The sequence below is a fragment of the Centropristis striata genome, chromosome 6 (assembly GCF_030273125.1).
Source record: "Centropristis striata isolate RG_2023a ecotype Rhode Island chromosome 6, C.striata_1.0, whole genome shotgun sequence".
NCBI lineage: Eukaryota > Metazoa > Chordata > Actinopteri > Perciformes > Serranidae > Centropristis > Centropristis striata.
The window spans coordinates 32455472-32477292 of record NC_081522.1 but is presented as its reverse complement, the minus strand read 5'-3'; the positions used below and the strand labels follow the sequence as shown (position 1 = coordinate 32477292).

The window sequence follows — 21821 nt, the reverse complement described above, 5'->3', positions numbered from 1 at the left end:
TCCAATATGTAGAATATGTGGAGCAAACTTTTTTTCCCAACATTCGTGGCACTTGACAACATGTTGTGTATATATATATATATATATATATATATATATATATATATATATATATATATATATATATAGATTGCATTTTATTCCAATTATTGAAAATAAATTGTTTTAGTTATTAATTAACAGCAGAAATCGGCTTCTCTTTGTACCTGAGACAAAATTCCAACCAAAGCTCTAAACTTACATTAATATAGTTTTATATAATAAAACTATTTAGAAAACTTAATATAGTTTTGAACTTGGTCTGAATTCCTAAGAAGTATCTAGAGGACAGAGGAGGAGATTGAGTGAAGGTTCTCAGGTGTTTCCTCTGCAGATGTGTTTTCTCGAGGTGTGATGATGGACAGAGAGGCAGCCGCACATCACGTTTATCTGACCTCATTTTAAATTTACAGAGGTTTCATTTTGTTAAATCTCTGCCGCCTCGTCTCCTTCGTGCATCCTCCTTGTTTCCTTGTGTATCCTCTTCGTCTCCTTGTGTATCCTCCTCATCTCCTCTTGTATCCTCCTCGTCTCCTTTCTGTATCCTCGTCTCCTTTTGTATCCTGTCCCGTCTCCTTGTGTATCCTCCTCGTCTCCTCCGTGTATCCTCCTCGTCTACTTGGTTATCCTCCTAGTCTCTTCTCCTCATCTCCTTGTTTTTTCCTCCTCGTCTCCTCTTGTATCCTCCTCCTATAACCTCCTCGTCCTTGTGTATCCTCCTCGTCTTCTTGTGTATCCTCCTCGTCTTCTTGTGTATCCTCCTCGTCTCCTTGTGTCTCCTTGTGTATCCTCTTTCTGCAAGAAAAGGAATTGAGGAAAGAGAGTGAGGAAAGAATGACTCTTGTTGAAACTCTCGTTGATATCGCAGCAGAAAGAACCAGGACATGTTTAATTTCAGCCATCAGTCACAGAAATATCTTGTTGATGTTGCAGCAGACTGAATTTTTTTTTTTTAGGTTTCAGTATAACAGGGACTTTTTCTTTTCTACAGAAAAATGAAAAAATACATTTTTAATTTGTTAAAGCCCGATCTGACGTCATAAGACATATTGGTTTTGTCAAAAACTAAAAAATATTACATTTAAAAAGCAGTAAATTCTCAGAAGAGCTCAAACTTTTTGTTGTTTCAGTTTAAAAAGCAACAAAAACATTAAATCAATTATAAAAAAGTTGTTTATATTTGTGTCTGGACTCCTCGATGAGTCACCTTTTAGTTACTGGTGTTCTGTGTTTCAGGTATGGTCCTGGTCCGGACGGAGACGGGTCAGCTGGTGATGGTCCCTCAGCAGGTTCTGGCTCAGGCTCAGGCCAAGACGCAGCAGGGTCAGACGGTCGCCAACATCACCCAGAGACCCGCCACGCCGACAGCCGGGACCGCCATCCGGGTCAGCACCGCCACCACGGTAGGTCCAGAACACGGCGCCACACATCCTGCTGACGTGTCCTGCAGGATCCTGGTCTCCGCTGTCAGGACAGAGTGTAATTCAGTTCAAATGCGGTTCTTGTGATCCAGGTCAGGGACCAGTATCAGGACCATCCCAGAATTTATATATTTTCTTCACAGTGGTAAAAATCACACGACTTATCAAAACGGTGAAACAGACATTATCAAAGGGTTTGTAAGTTTCAGATGATCATGTGTTGATTATTTGCTCAAAATGTAACTGCTCATCTTAAGGTTTCCCATGATGCTTTGCTTCTTGATAACCTGTTTTTTTCTCCCTCCCTGTCGTCTGCAGGCTCCGACCGTCCGCCTGGCCGCCCCCGCTCAGACCAGAATGGTTCAGTCTCCCTCCACCACCAGCGTACAGGTGTGTTTCCTGTTACCTGTCAGCTGCTCTTGTTAAAGACACATTAAAGAACAAAAAATAATTATCAGAGGAGCTCCGATTAATATTCCTGCAGATGAAACATGTCGCCGCTTTGTTTCTCTGCAGCATGAAATAAGAAGTAAAAATGAAAAGTTAGTAACGCCGCCTCCGTGTTTGTTTATGTTCAGTGAATCTGTACGGTCTAGAGGTGGGGGGAAATATCGATACAGCATAGTATCGCAATATTTTGAGTGGTAATATTATATTGATTCATAGCCGCCAAGTATCGATATTTAGCAGACAGACCGTTAGTATTTTCGCCGTAGCGGGCTCACTTTTATGAATATACTGGAGATACTGGTATCATATGAAGCTAAGGAATCTACATGTGTGTCAGGATATCGTGTCGGGTTGTCGAAATAACGCTGCAAAGTTAGACTTTTTTTATGTTTCATTAAAAAATTAAGAGCAGTGAAGCTTAAAGTTGAGTAAAGTTTGATAAAATGCTGCAGTTGTTGTCGTCCATACATGTTTGATATCAGTTCAGTTCAGTTTGACTGAATACTTTGTTGGTCAGTCTGTGGGTTTGACTCGCTTAAACTCGCAGTAATATTGTATTGTGACGGGATAAAATCATATCGTGGGGCCTCTGCCGATTCACACCTCTAGTAAGGTCTGAGGCTCTGTTGGCTCAGAAAGAGGTTATATTTCAGAGGTTATATTTCTGTAATGTTTCTGAAAAATTAATGTTAATTCATTAACCCATTTAGGCCTAAAACGCCTGGAAAAAATGCCTGTAAAACCTCTGGGCGATTTTAAAATAACCCCCTAAAACCTGAAGTTTTTCTGGAAATTGAACAGAAGTGTCAACACCTACTAAATATTAGATTTTTCAGCCTCTGTCGTAGATAGACATGAAATTCAACAAGTATTTGAGAGCTTATACCTGTGGCTTTCATGACAAGTTGAGTTTATTTGTTCAAACCTTCAAGTTTTTAAAAAAATCAACACGTTGCATTGCGACACTCCCACGTGTATTCTGATGCATTTCATTGGCCAAGAGACCAAAAATAGGTGGAAAAAACTACAAATACTACAAAATGATGTATCCGCGTTCCTGGATTTAATGGTAGAATAACGCAAGTCATGCCCCTGGTTTTAATGGTAGAAATGCGATAATGCTTTCCCGGCTTAAATGGGTTAATGTCAATGTTCCAGCTAAATAAACAGCCTGTCATTAACAAATAAGTGCATTAATATCTGTCAGATAAACTCTAACCTGTTCTGTGTTGTGGCTGACAGAAGACCATCTCTGTGTCGCCGGCGGCCGTGTCGGTGAAGATGGCCCCCCCTCAGAAGGCCCAGACGGTGATCACGGCGGGGGGGACGCCTGTGGCCAAACCTGCCGGCGTCCCGTCCGCTCCCCTGACCAGCACGCCGCCCGCCCCCGCCGCCACGCCGCCCGCCAGAGTCACCGTGGTGTCCCAGGTACCTGTTCACTGTTTGTCAGTGCTCATTCATGTTTTTTTATTTTTAATAACACTCATAATTCTGTTATTAACTCCTCACTCATTTGTGTTTATGAGTTTAATTGTTTTATTTTAATTTATTGTAACAGAAATAATTCCGTGATTACCTGCTGACTCATTATAAACAGCATGCAATTTATATCAGTGTTATTAGTTTTTAATGTTTTATATTTATTTATTATAACAGTTATAATTCTTCGATTACCTGCTGACTCATCAGTTATTAGTTTTAATGTTTTATATTTATTTGTTATAACAGTAATACTTCTGTGATTCTCTGCTGACTCACCAGTGTTATTTGTTTTTAATGTTTATATTTATTTAGTATAACAATAATAATTCTGTGATTACCTGCTAACTAATCAGTCTGATTAGTTTTTAATTTTTTATATTTATTTATTCTCACAGTAATAATTCTGTAATTACCTGCTCAATTATCAGTGTAATTAGTTTTAATATTTTTTATTTATTTATTATAACAGTTATAATTCTGTGATTCTCTGCTGACTCATCAGTGTTATTAGTTTTTAATATTTATTTGTTATAACAGTAATACTTCTGTGATTCTCTGCTGACTCATCAGTGTTATTAGTTTTTAATATTTATGTATTTATTCTAACCATAGTCATTTTTTGATTACCTGCTGACTAATCAGTCTTATTCATTTTTAATTTTTTATATTTATTTATTCTCACAGTAATAATTCTGTAATTACCTGCTCAATCATCAGTGTAATTAGTTTTAATATTTAATATTTATTTATTTTTTATAACAGATATAATTCTTCGATTACCTGCTGACTCATCAGTGTTATTAGTTTTAATGTTTTATATTTATTTGTTATAACAGTAATAATTCTGTGATTCTCTGCCGACTCATCAGTGTTATTCGTTTTTAATATTTATTTACTCTAACAGTCAGAATTCTGTGATTACCTGCTGACTCATCAGTATTTGTTTACGTGTAAACAGGAAATGCAGGAAAACGTGAAGAAGTGTAAGAACTTCCTCGCCACGTTGATCAAACTGGCGTCCCACAACTCGCCCTCCCCAGATACCTCCAAGAATGTGAAGGCCCTGGTGCAGGACCTGCTCGTAAGTTTGTATTTATTTATTTATTTTAAATGATTTTTAAAAAAAGTATATATATATATATATATAATTATATTATTATTATTATTGTGCTATATATTATAAGGCCCTGGTGCAGGACCTGCTCGTAAGTTTTTATTTATTTTAAATGATTTAAAAAAAAAGTATATATATAATTATATTATTATTATTATTATTATTATTACTGTGCTATATATTATAAGGCCCTGGTGCAGGACCTGCATGTAAGTTTTTATTATTATTATTATTATTATTTTTTTTTTAAATGTATGTATATTTATGTATTTATTATTATTATTATTATTATTATTATATTATTATTGTGCTACATATTATAAGGCCCTGGTACAGGACCTGCTCGTAAGTTTTTATTATTATTATTTATTTATTTAATAATTTAAAAAAATGTATATTTATTTATTATTATTATTATTATTATTATTATTATTATTATTATTGTGCTATATATTATAAGGCCCTGGTACAGAACCTGCTCATAATTTATTATTATTTCAGGAAATATAACCCAAAGAAACAAATGCGTGGGGTGATTTCGAAATTATGATAGCTTTTTAATTTATGTTTCCCTCCTAAATCTGTATCGGTCTCAAAAATCCCACATCGGTCTGCCTCCAATTGTTACATATGTACTGTTTAATATAATTAGTTCTAATCTTTGTGTGTTCAGGATGCAAACTATTTTATTATTATTAATAATAAGTATTAACCTGTGTTTTGTGTTCAGGATGCAAAGATTGAGCCTGAGGAGTTCACCACTCGGCTGCAGGCTGAGCTGAAGTCCTCCCCACAGCCCTACCTCATCCCCTTCCTCAAGGTACTGCTCACTGCTGCTGCCACTCAGTGTGAAGTGATGAAAACATGATAACAAAATTAGGAATGCACGATATTACCGGCACGTTATCGGTATCGGCCGATATTGGCTTAAAAATGAACTTGGACATCGGCCAACACGCTGATATAAGCCGATATAATAAACTGATTAAATAATGTGCTGCTGCTTACTTAATTAAATGCACAACCTCGGCGCCTATGTCTGTCATGTGTTTGGAATTTTTTTATTGTTTGCACATCACCTCTCTGTTGCACCTTAAACACATGTTTACTTATTATGTCAATTGTGAAATTGGCCAAATTTGCCCTGATTGTGGGTATTGTTATTGATTATCTCAGGGAGAGCATCATCTACGTTTTAAGTAGGATGTATCTTTTTGTATTTTATTTGAAAACAATTGTCAAAAATAAGTATGCAGTTTTAAGCATTAAGTATTTTTCTTATTTTGCACAAGGAATGAGTATTACATAACAAATGTGATAAGAGTATGCACCATAATACTGTATGCTAATTCCACTACAGAAGGAAGAAGAAGAGATGAAGGTCTCTGCAATTAGTTGTGTGGGAAAAAATATCGATATCGGTAATCAGCTAAATGAGTTGCAAAAAATCGGCATATCAGATATTGGCAAAAAATCCAATATTGTGCATCCCTAAACAAAATATATAATATTCTTTTTTTTCAACAATATATTTATTGAGTTTTGTTTTACAAAGTTGACACATAGGTCACAAGAAAAATACAAAACAAGCCAACATACAAGAACATGGCGGCCAAAGGTAGCATCATTTAAGAACAAGAGTCCTTGAGGATCCATTCAAAAAAAGAGTACCTGAGTATAGACCAAATGAAAAGAAGTATAAATATGCAGAGGGTAAAATGATTCTGCTCCAGGTTCGTTTATTAAATGAGCCAGATTATTGTTCTTAATATAACGTATAAAACGTCCCCATACTCTTTAAAACACCTCTTGTTGATTCTTAAGCGTGTATGTAATTCTTTCCAGGGGCAAACATAAAGATCATTCCTTAAACCACTGTGAGATGCTTGGTTTACTAATGTTTTTCCATGTTAAAGCAATCACTCGTTTTGCCTGTAACAAACACAAATTAAGAAAAACTTGTTCATGGTCATTTATGTTATGCCCCTCTGGGTATAGACCAAGTAAAAAAAGTCTGGGTTCCCGAACTAGTCTAACCGATAGAATCTCCTGAACTAATACACTAACCTCTTCCCAAAACTCTTTGATTATCGGGCACAGCCAAAAGCGGTGAAAGAGTGTACCTTTATCTTCACCACATCTAGTGCATGAATCAGGTATGTTACTGTCAAATTTGTTTAATTTTACTGGTGTGATATACACTCTCATTAACCAATTAAACTGTAAAAGTTTTAGGCGTGTATTACCTGACTGGGTTTGGGCTGTCTTGCAGGCTCTATACCACTGTTCCACTGTTAATTCCTCTTGTAAATCTATTTCCCATGCTCTGTGTTTAGAATTAGAGGAGTCAGGGGAATGCACCGTCAACATGTCGCAAAATTCAGAAATGATACCCCTTGCAAAGGCATTTTTAGTTAGAATTTTTTCTAAAGGGGACAGTGGAGGGCAAACCATGAAATTACCTCTGTTGTTTCTGACAAAACTCCTTAATTGAAGGTATTTAAAAAAATGTTTACGGGGGATATCAAATTTCCCCCTCAAATGTTAAGATATTCCCATTTCCACCAAAGATATCTTTTATTTGTTTAACTCCTTTATCAGCCCATATTTTAAAGCCACCATCAGCCCTGCCCGGTTTAATATAATTATTACCCCAAATTGGGCTAAAACGAGAAACGGGATGAATCTTTTACAAAATATATAATATTCTAAAAAAAGGTCACGAATGCAGAGTCAGCTTTTTAACTCTGAGTTTGTGTGTGTGTTCTGTCCACAGAAAAGTCTCCCCGCTCTGCGTCAGTCTCTCCTCAGCAGCCAGCAGTCCCTGGTGACCCCCAGCACCTCGGCGCCGCCCCCGCCCGCCCCCGGCGCCGTCACCACCACCGCCATCAGGCCGCGACTCCCCATCAGTCCGGCCGGCGCCGTCAGACTCAACGCTCCCATCACAAACACTCTGGTAACGAATGAAGGAGATGTTTTATACTTTTTTTTTTAACCCTTATGCCCTCCTCACATGTACTACCATCTCTGGACCTTATGATCACAAAAACTACTATTAAATCACCACACATCAATATTTTTTTCTGCGTTTTTTTTCCCCCCATAAATCTCTTAAACAACTTAAGACTTGTTCAAAACTACCAAACATTAAATAATTTTTAGACTTTTAACCCTTTATTATGCCAGTTTATATATTTGAATTATTTCATAATTTCTTCACAAAAAAAATACAAAAAATGAATTATTTTCCATATAATAAATAGTATGGAGCTGGGGTTTTGGTGGTGATTAGAGTCTTTGATATGTCAAAGATTAGCAACAAAATTGATTTGATTGCATTAGTATTTTTTTATGTTTTGCCAGATACTCCCTTTCGTGACCTTTGTGGCCAATAATTTCTATGCACACAAAAAGGGCTATTAAATCACCATACATCAATATTTTTTTCTTTTTCCCCCATAAATCTCTTAAAAAACTTTAGACTTGTTAAAAACTACCAGTATTATACGACTAATATTTTTTATGTTTTGCCAGATACTTCTTCTTGTGACCTTCCAGGCCAAAAATGCCTCATAGACTTCCATTCAAACCACAATTTTTAACCTTACTACCATTATGGTATAAAACCATGCATTCTCTAATGTCAGCATTTCCACTGTATTCCATCAAATTCAGCCATTTTCCCATTGTAAGCCGATAAATGAAATTCTTGTATTTTTGCCAGTTATATTATGGAGCTTTGTGACTTCCAGGGGATGTGATGTGATATGATGTGATTTGTTTGTGTGTGTGTGTGGTATGGATTTCAAAAATGTTACTAAAAAGAAAAGTTCCTGCAAAAATTCATGCCTCCGCTAAAATGATCAACAAATGAGAGAAAAAAAGAGAAAAATGTACAAAAATGCCTGAGGAGGGCATAAGGGTTAACCAGGTTTGAAACTGACTTGATGTTGTTAATATTATTTAATTATTAATGTTATAATATTATTAATGTGTGTGCAGGCTGTGGGCAGAGTGGGAGTTCAGACCGTTCAGACTCGTTCACCTGTCGTCTTCAGTCAGACTCTCAGACCTCCAGGTGAGTCTCTCTGTTCTCTCTGTTTCTTTCTTTATTATTTGAAACATTATACATATTAACTGTTTCTGTCTTCAGGTGCACTTGTTCGAGGACCCACAACTATAATTGGTAAAAGTCCAATGAACCTTGCAGCTCAAGCCAATCAGAGGAAACTGAGTGACCCGGGGGGCGGGACATTCAGGTGAGCTTTACACTCATTGGATGGAAAATTACATCCGATTAAATGTGTTTTACACTTTCACTGAAGTAATTTAAAAACAACATTTTACATTTAGCACACAATAAAAAGGTAAATAAAGTCATAAACAAACAAAATAAAATTAGGGAAAAAATTGTATGAAATTGAATGCATATGGATTTTTTTTATTGATTAATTTATTTTATTTTAAAATAAAACTGAATAAAATTGTATTAAAATAAGATTAAGATAAAATAAAACTGGTGTAAAAAAAAATTAAAAAGGAAAATAAAATGTTTTAAAAAACAACATTTAACATTCATTACATAATAAAAAGGAAAATAAAATTAGGGGGGGGGGAATTGCATAAAAATAAATGTATATCAAATTTTTTTTTAATTCAACTGAATAGAATTGTATTAAAACACAATTAAGAAAAAAATGTATATAAAATAAAACCAATGGGGAAAAAAGTTAAATAAAATGTATTTAATAAAATGAGGAAAAACACAGATGGAATAAGTGTAAAAAATGTATTAAAATGAGAAAAAAATAAAACAAGGATACATTAGGTACCCATTAAGTCCATGCTGGACTTTGGACAAATTTCCTTACATAAAATGATAAAAACATTAAAAAGTGGGATAAATTAATTCTGGTGTCATGGCTGGTGTATTGTTAAAGGCCTAAGGATGCACAATATCGCATGTGAAGTTGTTTGGCTGAGCACAAAACTGCATGTTGCACCGGCACCAACCGACGCTGCACTCGTTTTAAAAAAGGGGGGAAAAGCAGACCAGTGACATGACTGAATTAAACGTGATTCCACTTAAGCAAGAGACTCTTCCTCTGAACTCTCAATAAATAAACAAGTCTTTATTGAAACGTTGTGTTCTTACGATGATGAGACACAAATGTACAGTCATGTGACCTGTTTTCTGTATTGTTTCCATGTCAGTGTTGTAGTTCAGAGATCAGCCAGCAGAGGGCAGCATACACACACACACACACACACACACACACACACACACACACACACACACACACTGACCTCAGATCATTCTCACACTCATTAAAACAAGAAAAAAAAACCTGTCAGCTATTCAAACATAGAAAAAGGCCAATGTTTTTTTTCTACCTGAGTGTAAAAGATGTGATGAAACCTGAAAACAGTTTGAATGATTCAGTTTTAGAGATTTTTTTTTCTGCTTTTCTATCGGCTCACTGTGAGGCTTTTTAATAAGGTGAACAACAAAAACTGTCTCCTGACCCCTCCCCACCCCCTTTTAACCCTCTGTCCTCCGTCCTCCTTCAGAGATGACGATGACATCAACGACGTGGCGTCCATGGCCGGCGTCAACCTGAACGAGGAAAATGCCCGTATCCTAGCAACCAGCTCCGAGCTGGTGGGCACAAAGATCCGGTCCTGTAAAGACGAGAACTTCCTGCCCAGCGGCCCGCTGCACCGACGCATCCTCGAAACAGGTACTGACACTTCCTCCTGCTCTCAACTCTCAACTCAACTTTATTTGTAAAGCACTTTAAAAACAACAACAGCCGCAACAAAGTGCTGTACATAAACAAGCAAACAAGAACAATAAAATAAATAAAACAGGAAATAAACACTTAAATAAATAGTTTCATTGCTTTTTTAAAAACAATTAAAAAAAACAATAAAAACAAACCATAAAAACACTAAAACAAGAACTCATGCGTGGTTGAAAGCCAAGTAATAATAATAGGTTTTAAGTTGAGTTTTAAAAAATGGACAGTGAGGAGACTTGTCTGATGTGCAAAGGTAGCTCATTCCATAGTTTTGGGGCTGACCATTTAAAGATTTAAAAACAAATAAAAGAATCTTAAAATGGACTCTAAAATGCACAGGCAGCCAGTGGAGGGAGGCCAGGATGGGAGTTATGTGCTCCCTCTTACGAACTCCAGTTAAGAGGCGAGCAGCCGAGTTCTGCTCCTCGTCTCGGATGATCTGCCGACTTCTGAGGGACGCGTCCTCTCATTAAAGTTGTCCTGCAGTGGAAGTCTGGTTGATGTGACAGCTGCAGCTATAGAAAAACATATTAAATGTATCAGAATACAGTTTGATGTGTGGGAGATTTCCTCTTTGATCCGTCTCATCTGTGCCCTCTGTTTGTTCTCAGCTAAGAAGCTGGGAGTGAGTGAGATCCCTCTGGAGGTGGTGAACCTGGTCTCTCACGCCACTCAGTCCAGACTGCGCTCGCTGCTGGAGAAGGTCTCCGCCGTCGCTCAACACCGCACAGACGGAGGGAAGGTGAGGACAGACTGAGACACAGAGTGGAGTTTAGTACAGAATCTCAGATATGCAGTCGTGGAAATATTATTAGACCACTTGTTTTCTTTAATTTCTTGTTCATTTTAACCCTTAATAGGGCACTCATTGAAATACTGCAAATAATGCAAATTCCAAATTTCAACCCTAGAGAATATTGGAGGACATTACATACAGCCAGAATGTTTAAAAAACATACGAAAATAATATTTTGAGAAAAAAAGTTTACGAGATTAAAGTGGCAAATCTACAAGAAAAAAGATTTATGAGATTTAAAGTGGTGAATCTGGGAGAAAAAAAGTTTTTAAAAAAATCTGCGACTGTTTTCGCACAGATTTGCCACTTTAAATCTCTTAAATCTGCAACTTTTTTTCTAGTAAATTTGCAACTTTTTTCTCGAAACATTATCTGAAGTTACCAAATATAGTTCTTTGCCAGATAAAGGGTTAATGCCTGGTACAACTAAAGGTACATTTGTTCGGACAAATATAATGATAACAACAGAAGTAGCTCATAAGAGTTTAATTTAAGAACTGATATCTAGCCATTTTCCATGATAATGATATATAATTTCTTGATAATAACCAAAATCCTTACCAAGAAAACCATAGGAAAAGGCAAGATACCAGCTCTTAAATTAAACTCTTATGAGTTATTTTTGTTGTTATCATTATATTTGTCCAAACAAATGTACCTTCAATTGTACCTGGCATTAAAATTAACACTAAATTGAAGAAAACAAGGGTGGTCTAATCATTTTTCCATGACTGTATTACAGCACATGTAATAAACTCTCTGAAAAACATTTCCACTCGCTGCCACCAGGGGGAGCACTTGCGTTTGAAAAGTTTCAAAGTCTAAAAACATGTGAACTACACTTTCTACCTTTAAAATGTTGTTGTTTTTTCTATTTGTATTAAATGTATTTATCTGGAAATGTTGATATTAATGATTAAACTGTAAATATTTCTTCTCCCCCCCTCCTCAGGACGAGGAGCACCACGAGCAGACGTCAGACGTTCGATCTCAGCTGCGTTTCTTTGAGCAGCTGGAGAGAATGGAGAAACAGAGAAAAGACGAACAGGAGAGAGAGATCCTGCTGAAGGCTGCCAAGGTACACACACACACACACACACACACACACACACACACACAGGTAAATGAGAGAGGAGTCATGAGATCTTTAGTCTCAGACTGATGTGAAATAACCAGCAGACTGTGTTTACAGAGTTTGACCAGCAGGTGTCGCTGTGGAATCAGCAGAGTGGAAAAGATTTAGACTGTGTGGAGTCTCACTCACAGCTCCATCAGGTTTACAGTAGCAATACACAGGGTTCATACGGGTGCTTGAAATCCTTGAAAATGTTTGAATTTAAATGTATTTTCAAGGTTTAAAAAGTGCTTGGATTTTGGATAAAGTGCTTGTAAATGCTTGATATTCTGACTGTATCTCTCTTGCAATCTGACTATATCCATCTATAGACTATAGATAATCACATGTTCAATATAAAAAATAATGAGTAGCCTATCTGAAATGAAGACCGTTCCTCCTAAAAGTGTAACACCATCGCTGTTGGTATGGTTAAGTCAAATCTCCCTCTTTTAGTATGACAGTACTCCTCTAAAACATGCAATTTACAACAGGTGTATGATACTGGAAAAGCTTGAAAGTAACTGACTTTGAAAGTTCTTGAAAAATGCTTGAATTTGACCACTGCTAAAGTGTACGAACCCTGAATACAGTGAAACACTTCAGATCAGAAAGTGAAAGAGGCTGCAGGCTAAAATAAAATACTGAGACAGGATGTGTAAAGCTTTGCAGCAGCCTGTCAGGAGTAAAAATAAAATGTACGTATAGAGAAACTCAAGTAAACACGCTTCAGCTTCTTTCATCAAATTTCTTTTTTTTTTTTGAGACATTGCTTTGTTTTTGTCACTGTGATGTTTCTGCATCAGTTTGTAAATATAAAACAACTTCTGCTGTTTTCTGGACTAAACAAGATTAGATCAGAAATATAATGGAACATCACATTATTCATGTCTGTCACTTTGAAAAAGGAAAAGAAAAGAGTTCAGTGTTTTCGTTCTCCATGTTCTCCTCTCAGATCTGTGATGTTCTCCTTGTTCTCCTCTCAGATCTGTGGTGTTCTCCATGTTCTCCTCTCAGATCTGTGATGTTCTCATTGTTCTCCTCTCTGATCTGTGATGTTCTCCTTGTTCTCCTCTCAGATCTGTGGTGTTCTCCTTGTTCTCCTCTCAGATCTGTGGTGTTCTCCATGTTCTCCTCTCAGATCTGTGGTGTTCTCCATGTTCTCCTCTCTGATCTGTGATGTTCTCCTTGTTCTCCTCTCAGATCTGTGGTGTTCTTCTAGCTCTCCTCTCAGATCTGTGATGTTCTCCTTGTTCTCCTCTCAGATCTGTGATGTTCTCCTTGTTCTCCTCTCAGATCTGTGGTGTTCTCCATGTTCTCCTCTCAGATCTGTGATGTTCTCCATGTTCTCCTCTCTGATCTGTGATGTTCTCCTTGTTCTCCTCTCAGATCTGTGATGTTCTCCTATCTGATCTGTGATGTTCTCCTTGTTCTCCTCTCAGATCTGTGATGTTCTCCTTGTTCTCCTCCCTGATCTGTGATGTTCTCCTTGTTCTCTCAGATCTGTGATGTTCTCCTTGTTCTCTTCTCAGGTCTGTGGTATTCTCTTTGTTCTCCTCTCTGATTTTTTCTGTTTTATTTCAGAGTCGTGCTCGACAAGAAGATCCTGAACAGGCTCGTCTGAAGCAGAAAGCTAAAGAGGTTTGTTCTCTCACATAACTGTTTACACGTAAAGTGTTTTATGTATATGAAGCGTTACCCAAACATCATGTAACTACAGTTAAAGGTCAAAGTTCACAGTTGAAGCTGAAGTCCAGTTGCCATAACAACTTGAGACGTTACAGCTACAACAGAAACATTAAGAAAGCACAAAATGGTTAAATCATAATTATATAATTTTATTTGTGAATATGAAGCACAATAAGATTAAAATTAGAAATGTATAAGGTACAGTAGGGTGGCCAGTGTTCATACATGAAGATTGTATTATGTAATTAAATATTTGTGCAACACAATGTTTTATGTGATTAATGATGAAACAGAAAAAAACACAATAAAAAAACAAGCAGAATTAGATTCAATTATATGAAGAAAATGTCTTCCTCTGAATAAATAATATATAATTGAGCACTTTAAAACATTATTAAAAAGCTATTTATTCTCCTTGGCGTTCAGTCCCAGCTAGGGAAGAATCCTTGGCTTTTATACTTTTTTACCCTTTTATTTTTATTTTTTATCCCTAACTCTGTTTTTGGATTGTTTTTATTACTATTTTATTGTTTTCATTGTTTTTTTTATAACTATTTGTGTATGATTTTTATTGTATTTTACTATAATACTATAAAAACTGTACAGCACTTTGGTCAACTGAGGTTGTTTTTAAATGTGCCCTGTAAATAAAGTTTGACTTGACTGTAATAACATAATAAAATAATAATTTAAAAAAATTAAATAATTTAAATGAATACCTGTGCACCGATAAGTTAAAAATATTTCCAGTTTACAAAAAAATGTGTCTTTGTCGTCCTCAGATGCAGCAGCAGGAGTTGGCTCAGATGAGACAACGAGACGCCAACCTCACCGCTCTCGCCGCCATCGGGCCACGCAAGAAACGCAAGCTGGACTCACCGGGGGGAGCGGGGTCCGGCTCAGAGGTGAGACAGGGATTATTTCGGCATACGTCTATCGCTTTACTTATATTTTTACCACAATTATTATCTGCCACTGTAAAAATCATACTAAAAACACAACAGGCCCCTTTAACTGAAAGTGACTCAGCTGTTTATTATTTAAATTACGCCCTGAACAACACCAGGGTCATCTTTAATTTTTAATTTTTCAATAATTTGAGTTTTGGCTGTTAATGCATATGGCATAATCACATTCCTTTAATGTTGTCAGCTCCTGTCATGAAAAAATATTCCATATTTCCATATTGACACTAACGGTGCGTTCAGACCGGACGCGTAGCGAATATTTCGCGCGACAAGATTACATACAAAGTCAATGCAAACACGCGAATAGACGCAAATTTTTGCCGGCGGCGCGAATCGCGGGTTTCGCGTGACGCGAATGCCGCGATTGACGCGAATGTCGCGGCGCGAATGAAACAACGCGAATTCGCGTGAGTTCAATAAATTCAACTTTGGCAAAATATTCGCGTGACGCTGTGTCGGGACAGCCTATCAGCGTTGAGATTCTGGACGACAGTGTCCGAGATACATACATGAGAGAGAGGAGAAAAGAGGCAGGAAGGAGGAGTGGGTCAGCAGGAGGGAAAAAGGTGGAAGTACTCTGCGGTCCTCTCTCCGTGCTGAGTGCGCCTCCGGATGATGTCACTCACCCAGACACGACGGCGTGTTTTCCGACGTATCTCGGACTTCCAGAGCAGGTACAGGGACGCTATGCTTGTCATGGTTGATGACAGAATGAAATGGAGGGAATTATTTGGCGCTAAATAGTCTCTTGGGCGAAAATTCGCGAGTTATTTACTCGCGCGAGTGACGCGAGTAAATTCAACTACTCGCGCGATCAACTCGCGCGAGTAACGCGACGCGAAAATTCGCTACGCGTCCGGTCTGAACACACGGTAACACTAACTCTAATACCGATACTTGAGTCACTATATGGTATTATTGCGATTTTAAGCATTTTGTGATATGGTGAGTATTTATTAATTTAATTTTGTGGACACAAAATGCAGTAAAACAAGAATTGTTTTGTCAAATAAGAGAAAGTTCTCAGTCTATTCATCTCATTTCAGTTTTTTTTTTTATTTCTCCACAATGAGAGTCAAACCCACAGACTGACCAACAAAGTATTCAGTCAAACTGAACTGAACTGATATCAAACATGTATGGACGACAACAACTGCAGCATTTTCTTAAACTTTCCTCAACTTTAAGCTTCACTGCTCTGAATAGCTTCGATACGGCTGTGTCCGTGAAATAACGTCCCGACAGAGTCACAAACCTGGTTCCCGTGTCTTTAGCACAAACCTAAAACCATCGTTACATTGCAGCGTTATTTCGACAACTTCTCGACTTGCTGATCTCACATGGTGCCTATGGATTCCTTACATCTTCTATTTTCATATGATACCGATATCTCCAGTATATTCTTAAAAGTGAGCCCGCTACAACCTCCGGGAAAAAAAAGCATAGATAATGATGCTAATTAAACGCTAAGTATCGATACTTTGCGGCCATGAAACAATATAATATTGCCATGCAAATTATATCACGATACTATGCTGTATCGATTTTTCCCCCCCACCTCTATAAAATGTTCTGCACAGAGACTGACATGTCTGTGACAGTCAAGATATCTGTGTTGATAAACTACTGAATTTTTCTCTCTTAAATCTGTATCAGTATCGGCCTCGATCATCTCAAATCAGTCAGGCTCTGATCCGTGGTTACAGCAGGTTTAGGACGGAGACGTCAGAGACAGTGTGTGTGTGTCAGTGAGTGTGTGTCAGTGTGTGAGTGTGTGTGTGTCAGTGAGTGTGTGTCAGTGAGTGTGAGCAGAGTTGAGTGAAGGGGGTCAGTGTTCGCCTGCAGGTCTGTTGTGGGTGTGGCCCCTCCCACCCCCTGAGGGCCTCCATAGATTTGAGCTCTGCAGAGCTGGAGGGGGGGGACGGGGATGTGTGTGTGTGTCAGAGGGGGGGTCGTGTCCTGGGGGGGTCGCTGCCTCATGCTCGCCCCGCCTTCACCCACATCCTGCCCGAGGCTCGCCCCCCAGCAGCCGCACAAAGACAGCAGAGTGACAGGGGAGGGGGAGGGGGAGGGGGGGGGGCAGCCTGGGGGGAAATCCAACATTTTGGGGGTCGCTTAATCCTCTGACGGGGGGCAATGAACTCTGGGAAATGTGAGCTATGTGCTGGCCCCGAGTCAGTCTGCTGCTCCTCTGTCTGCACCACGTACAGCTGTATGTTTTATATTTACATATTAATAATAATTATGATCAGAATCAGAGTTACTTTAATAATCCCCAGGGGGAAAATTGCTTTCGATACAGAGACTCCAGTGTGAAAATATTAAGTGTTATAAATAAAATAAGAATAAAGAACTAAAACAAATATACAATTTGTATACAGAGTATATACAATATACACACACAATATAAAATCGTCATATATACAGTTATCAGAGTAATGACAATAATAATTATTATATTAATCGTGGTCATAACCATAATAATATTATAGTAGTAGTAACAACCATAAAATTACAATATTAATATCACTTTTTTTATTATTATTTTTATTGTGCACTGCAGAATAAGTGAGGACAACAATGGGAAAATGTGGAGCAAAATAAAAACTAAAATAAATAAATAAATAAAAACCTAAACAGAGGGTATCCCAACTAATTATGACAAAATCTATCATAATGAGATTATTGGACGATTTATCTTCAATAACATGCTTGAAAATAATGACTGTGAATTTAATTTGTATTATAATTATTAATACTTAAAAAAGCTTAAACAAAAAAATGTAAGACTTTTTTTTCTGGATTTTGTCTATAGGAATTAACAACTTAAAAATGTTTTAACATTTATATTTCATAATTAAAACGAAATATTAATTGAACAGACTCTCGAATCATCATATCTCAAGTCAAGTCTTTAACTTGAGACTTGACTTGACTCGTCGAGTCTCAAGTCCTCAAAACAGAGACTTGAGTTAGATCTCTGCTGTGACGTTGTGTCACCTTCTGTCTGGTTTAGGTTTCTTGAAAGTGCTTGAATTTAACTCTTAAAACTGATTATTATCATTCCTGCAGGTTCTTTAAGTCTTCATATTCTTGAATTTGAGTTTCTTAGAAAATATAAAACTTTTAAACCAGCAGTGACTGATTTTTATTTAACCACCTGGGGGCAGACACTGCTTTTAAACATCAGAAAATGATGAAAATAAACTTCTGATGTGTGAATATTCAAATAAAAACAGCTTGTCAGTGCCATTCAACCACCACAGAAGAAGAAGTAGAGTTGATTAAAGCTATGGAAATATTTTTTTTCATGTATTAATGTGCTGAGATCTCCTCACAGATCTCATGTTTCAGCTCCCCGTGTTCGTCATCGCGTCTGTTTTTATTCAAACCGCTTCTTCTTTTTCTTGCAGCACAAAGTGTTTTGGGTTCCCTGTGCTTTGCCCTCAGGCGGCTGCAGTACGCCCTTCAGCAGGCCTGATCAGGCTTCAGATAGTCCCGTCCTCCCCCGCCCTCCTGCGTTGCCGCAGGCCGTCAGCCTGCTCTAAATACACGCTAACAACACAGCAGCTCTGTTTCCCTCACTGAGAAAAACTACAGATAACCTGCTTTACCTCCACATCCTGAGGTCACCTGCACAGGCTCTGCAAGCTGTTGTTTTTAATAACACGTTTAGAAATCCTGCTTCACATCAGACACTGTGAGAGAGAGTTGTTCTTATTATCATTGTTAGGGCCCGAGCAGACCCTATTGGAATTTAAGGAAATACTATTAATTGAGGTTGGGGAAAAGATTGATACAGCGTAGTATCACGATATTTTCCTTGGCAATATTGTATCGATTCATGGCCGTCAAGTATCGATATTTAGCGTTTAATTAACGTCAGTATTTTCACCGTTTTTTTCCGGAGGCCTGACTTTTAGGATTTACAGTGAAGATACTGATATCATATGAAACTAGAAGATCTAAGGAATCTATAGGCACCTTGTGTGTCAGGATATCGTGTCATATTTTTATGTTTCATTCAAAAAAAAAAAAAATCAGACCATTGAAGCTTATAGTTGAGAAAAGTTGATAAAATGCTGCAGTTGTTTGATATCAGTTCAGTTCAGTTTGACTGAATACTTTGTTGGTCAGTCTGTGGGTTTGACTCTCATTGTGGAGAAATAAAAAGACTGAAGTGAGATGAAAAGACTGAGAAGTTAACAAAACAATTCTTGATTGAATTTAAAATGTAGTTATTTTTAGTTAAATTACAATATATTGTATCACAATACTCACCATATTGCAAAATGCTTAAAATCACAATAATATCGTATGGTGACTCACTTTGCACACACGTCATGCCTGGTGAGAATTTTAATATTTAAGGGGTCTTGCGATTGGGCTTGACAAAATACCTCAGTGGCGGCCCCTACAAAATTTCAATGGAGTGGAACCACATAGAAAGCTTTAATGTAGACGAACGGAATTTGGCAGAGATGCACCAAAAAGCCTGAAGGACCCTAAAAACCAACAGGAAGTCGACCATTTTTGGCCATTTCGAGGCTCAGTACTTTAGCAAACTCCTCCTTGAGATTTAACCCGATCGACTTCAAATTTAGTCATTACCAGCTAAACCTTTGTGATTAAGAGTTGTACTAAGTGAAATTTGTTATTAAAGTATGTGGGTATGACCAGTGGTGGAAAGTACATTTATTCAAGTACTTTGCTTATGTATAATTTTTGAGGTACTTGGAGTTTACTTGAGTATTTCCATTTTATGTAACTTTATACTTCTAGTCCACTACATTTAGAGGCAAATATTGTACTTCTGACTCCTCTACATTTAGCTGACAGCTTTAGTTACTTTTCAGGTCGAAATTTAACATAAAAAACATGATACATTTAAAGTGATGAGACATTTTTTTAATTAAACCTCAGAACAGCATATTAAGTAGTTTAAATGAGCCTTACCTTGAGAAAATTAAAACACTGCTTACATAAATGCATCAATAATAATAATAATCCAATAATATATTTAGAATATATAAAACAATCTGAGTGGATCCATTCTGCATAACAAGTACTTTTACTTTTGATACTTAAAGGAGATTTTGATGCTGATACTTTTGTACTTTTACTTCAGTAAGTTTTGAATGCAGGACTTTTACTTGTAGTGGAGTAATTTCACAGTGTGGTATTAGTACTTTTACTGAAGTAAGGGATCTAACTACTACTTCTTCCACCACTGGGCGTGACATGGCAGTGAAATATGGTGTTTTGCTGTAAAACAGGAAGTTGTTGTAACTTGAGCATACATTATACATTCTCACCAGGCGTAAACACATCCACATGTCAATACTGACACATAGTTATAGAGCCTGACAACAGGAAATGAGATGTGATATACATGTTTTATATTGTGATGTTCTGCTCCAAACCGTTGCATTTTCGTTAAATGGTGTGTGTGTGCGTGTGCGTGTGCGTGTGCATGTGTGTGTGTGTGTGTGTGTGTGTGTGTGTGTGTGTGTGTGTGTGTGTGAGAGTCTGTGCGCGTGTGAGTCTGTGCGCGTGTGAGTCTGTGCGCATGTGAGTCTGTGTGTATGTGTGTATGTGTGTGTGTGTGTGTGTGTATAATGCTCTGATTGTGCTCCTGTGTGGACCTGGAGCCTCATTCCGATCGTGTGCTGTCAGCTCAGCCTGCAGGCGTCCTGATGCACAAAACACACAGTCTGCTCTGTTTAACAGACACACATAGAGTTCAGTAACTACACAAAGAGTTTAGCAGCTACACAAAGAACACAGTAGCAGCTTTAAATACATCAGGTAAAGCGCTCAGGGCCTTCACTTTCATTATCGGTTTCTTAATTAGTCATTTAGTCTAAAACAGACAGAAAACGGATGTCACAAATTCTGTTCACTGAGAGAAAAAACAGACAGAAATGATACAAAAAAACAGTGATGTAGATGTAGATGAAGTTTCAGATTATTAGTTATAATTATTATTTCTGCAGCTCTACACTTGTTTCCACCGCTTCATGTTGATATCTAGTTTTGTAAAGTAACTAATCATATTTACTAGATCAAACATGTCGGCAACAGCCAATCAGAGTCGACCTTTTCCTGCTCCACTTTTGTAAGTTGCCGGAGAAGTAAACAGAAAGGCCGAATGTGGAGCTAAACGCGGAGATGAGGGTGGCAAAATAGATGTCAGCCATGACTTTGAGCAATAAACAGGGAGGAACAGGTGAATGTTGGGAAAGAGTAAAGGAAATTACAATCTATGCACCGCTATATTGAAAGAAAACTAACATTCACAGCACGGCAATTCACACACAGGTATGGTGCATTCATTATTGCGGAATAGTTATGGTGCGTTCAAGAGCGTGGGACATATGAAAACTCTCAAAGAAAAACACTCAGAACTGTAAATAAGTTCACTGTGTTATTTTACATATTTGTTGTCCTGTTGAGTAAAAATAGTTTTTTATATTTTGCTATGTTTATCTTATTTAATTTGCTTTATTTGCTTCGTATGTTAATCAAATATTGAACTTACTCTAGTTTCTTTAGTTTTTAGTACAGATGCTTTAAAACTGGCAGTTTAAAAACAATGTAAAAATTGTGACAATAATCTAGATTGAATGATCTGAAAAAATATATCGTGATCATTTTTTTGCCATATCACCCAGCCCTACCATCATTTTACCTCTTATGTGTTATTTATACATCATTTGAAATTCTTCATTGAGCACGATTGTGTTCTGAGAATGAAAAAAAACCCATAATTTTTAATATCAGATTTTATGTTTCAATTATCATGTCACATAAGTGAGGTTGTGCTGAAAAAAATATACCAACATAGCATGGTAAACATTTTTAAGTGGCATATACAGGCAAAATGACAAAATGAGTCAGAAAAAGACAAAATAGTTAACACAGGAGGGACCTGAGGCCTTTATCTG

At 37.2% G+C, this 21821-nt stretch overlaps 1 protein-coding gene across 1 annotated transcript in view; it reads left to right on the top strand.

Annotated features, from left to right (window-relative positions):
• Window positions 1-21821, top strand: part of LOC131973661 (transcription initiation factor TFIID subunit 4-like) — a 29922-nt gene that overhangs the window by 2230 nt on the left and 5871 nt on the right. The window contains exons 2-14 of the mRNA XM_059335708.1: window positions 1276-1442; window positions 1779-1850; window positions 3153-3338; window positions 4351-4473; window positions 5237-5326; window positions 7283-7462; window positions 8509-8584; window positions 8660-8765; window positions 10078-10247; window positions 10919-11049; window positions 12056-12181; window positions 13802-13858; window positions 14689-14811. Coding sequence (XP_059191691.1) covers window positions 1276-1442; window positions 1779-1850; window positions 3153-3338; window positions 4351-4473; window positions 5237-5326; window positions 7283-7462; window positions 8509-8584; window positions 8660-8765; window positions 10078-10247; window positions 10919-11049; window positions 12056-12181; window positions 13802-13858; window positions 14689-14811 — 1607 coding nt within the window. The remainder of the gene's footprint in view (window positions 1-1275; window positions 1443-1778; window positions 1851-3152; window positions 3339-4350; window positions 4474-5236; window positions 5327-7282; window positions 7463-8508; window positions 8585-8659; window positions 8766-10077; window positions 10248-10918; window positions 11050-12055; window positions 12182-13801; window positions 13859-14688; window positions 14812-21821) is intronic.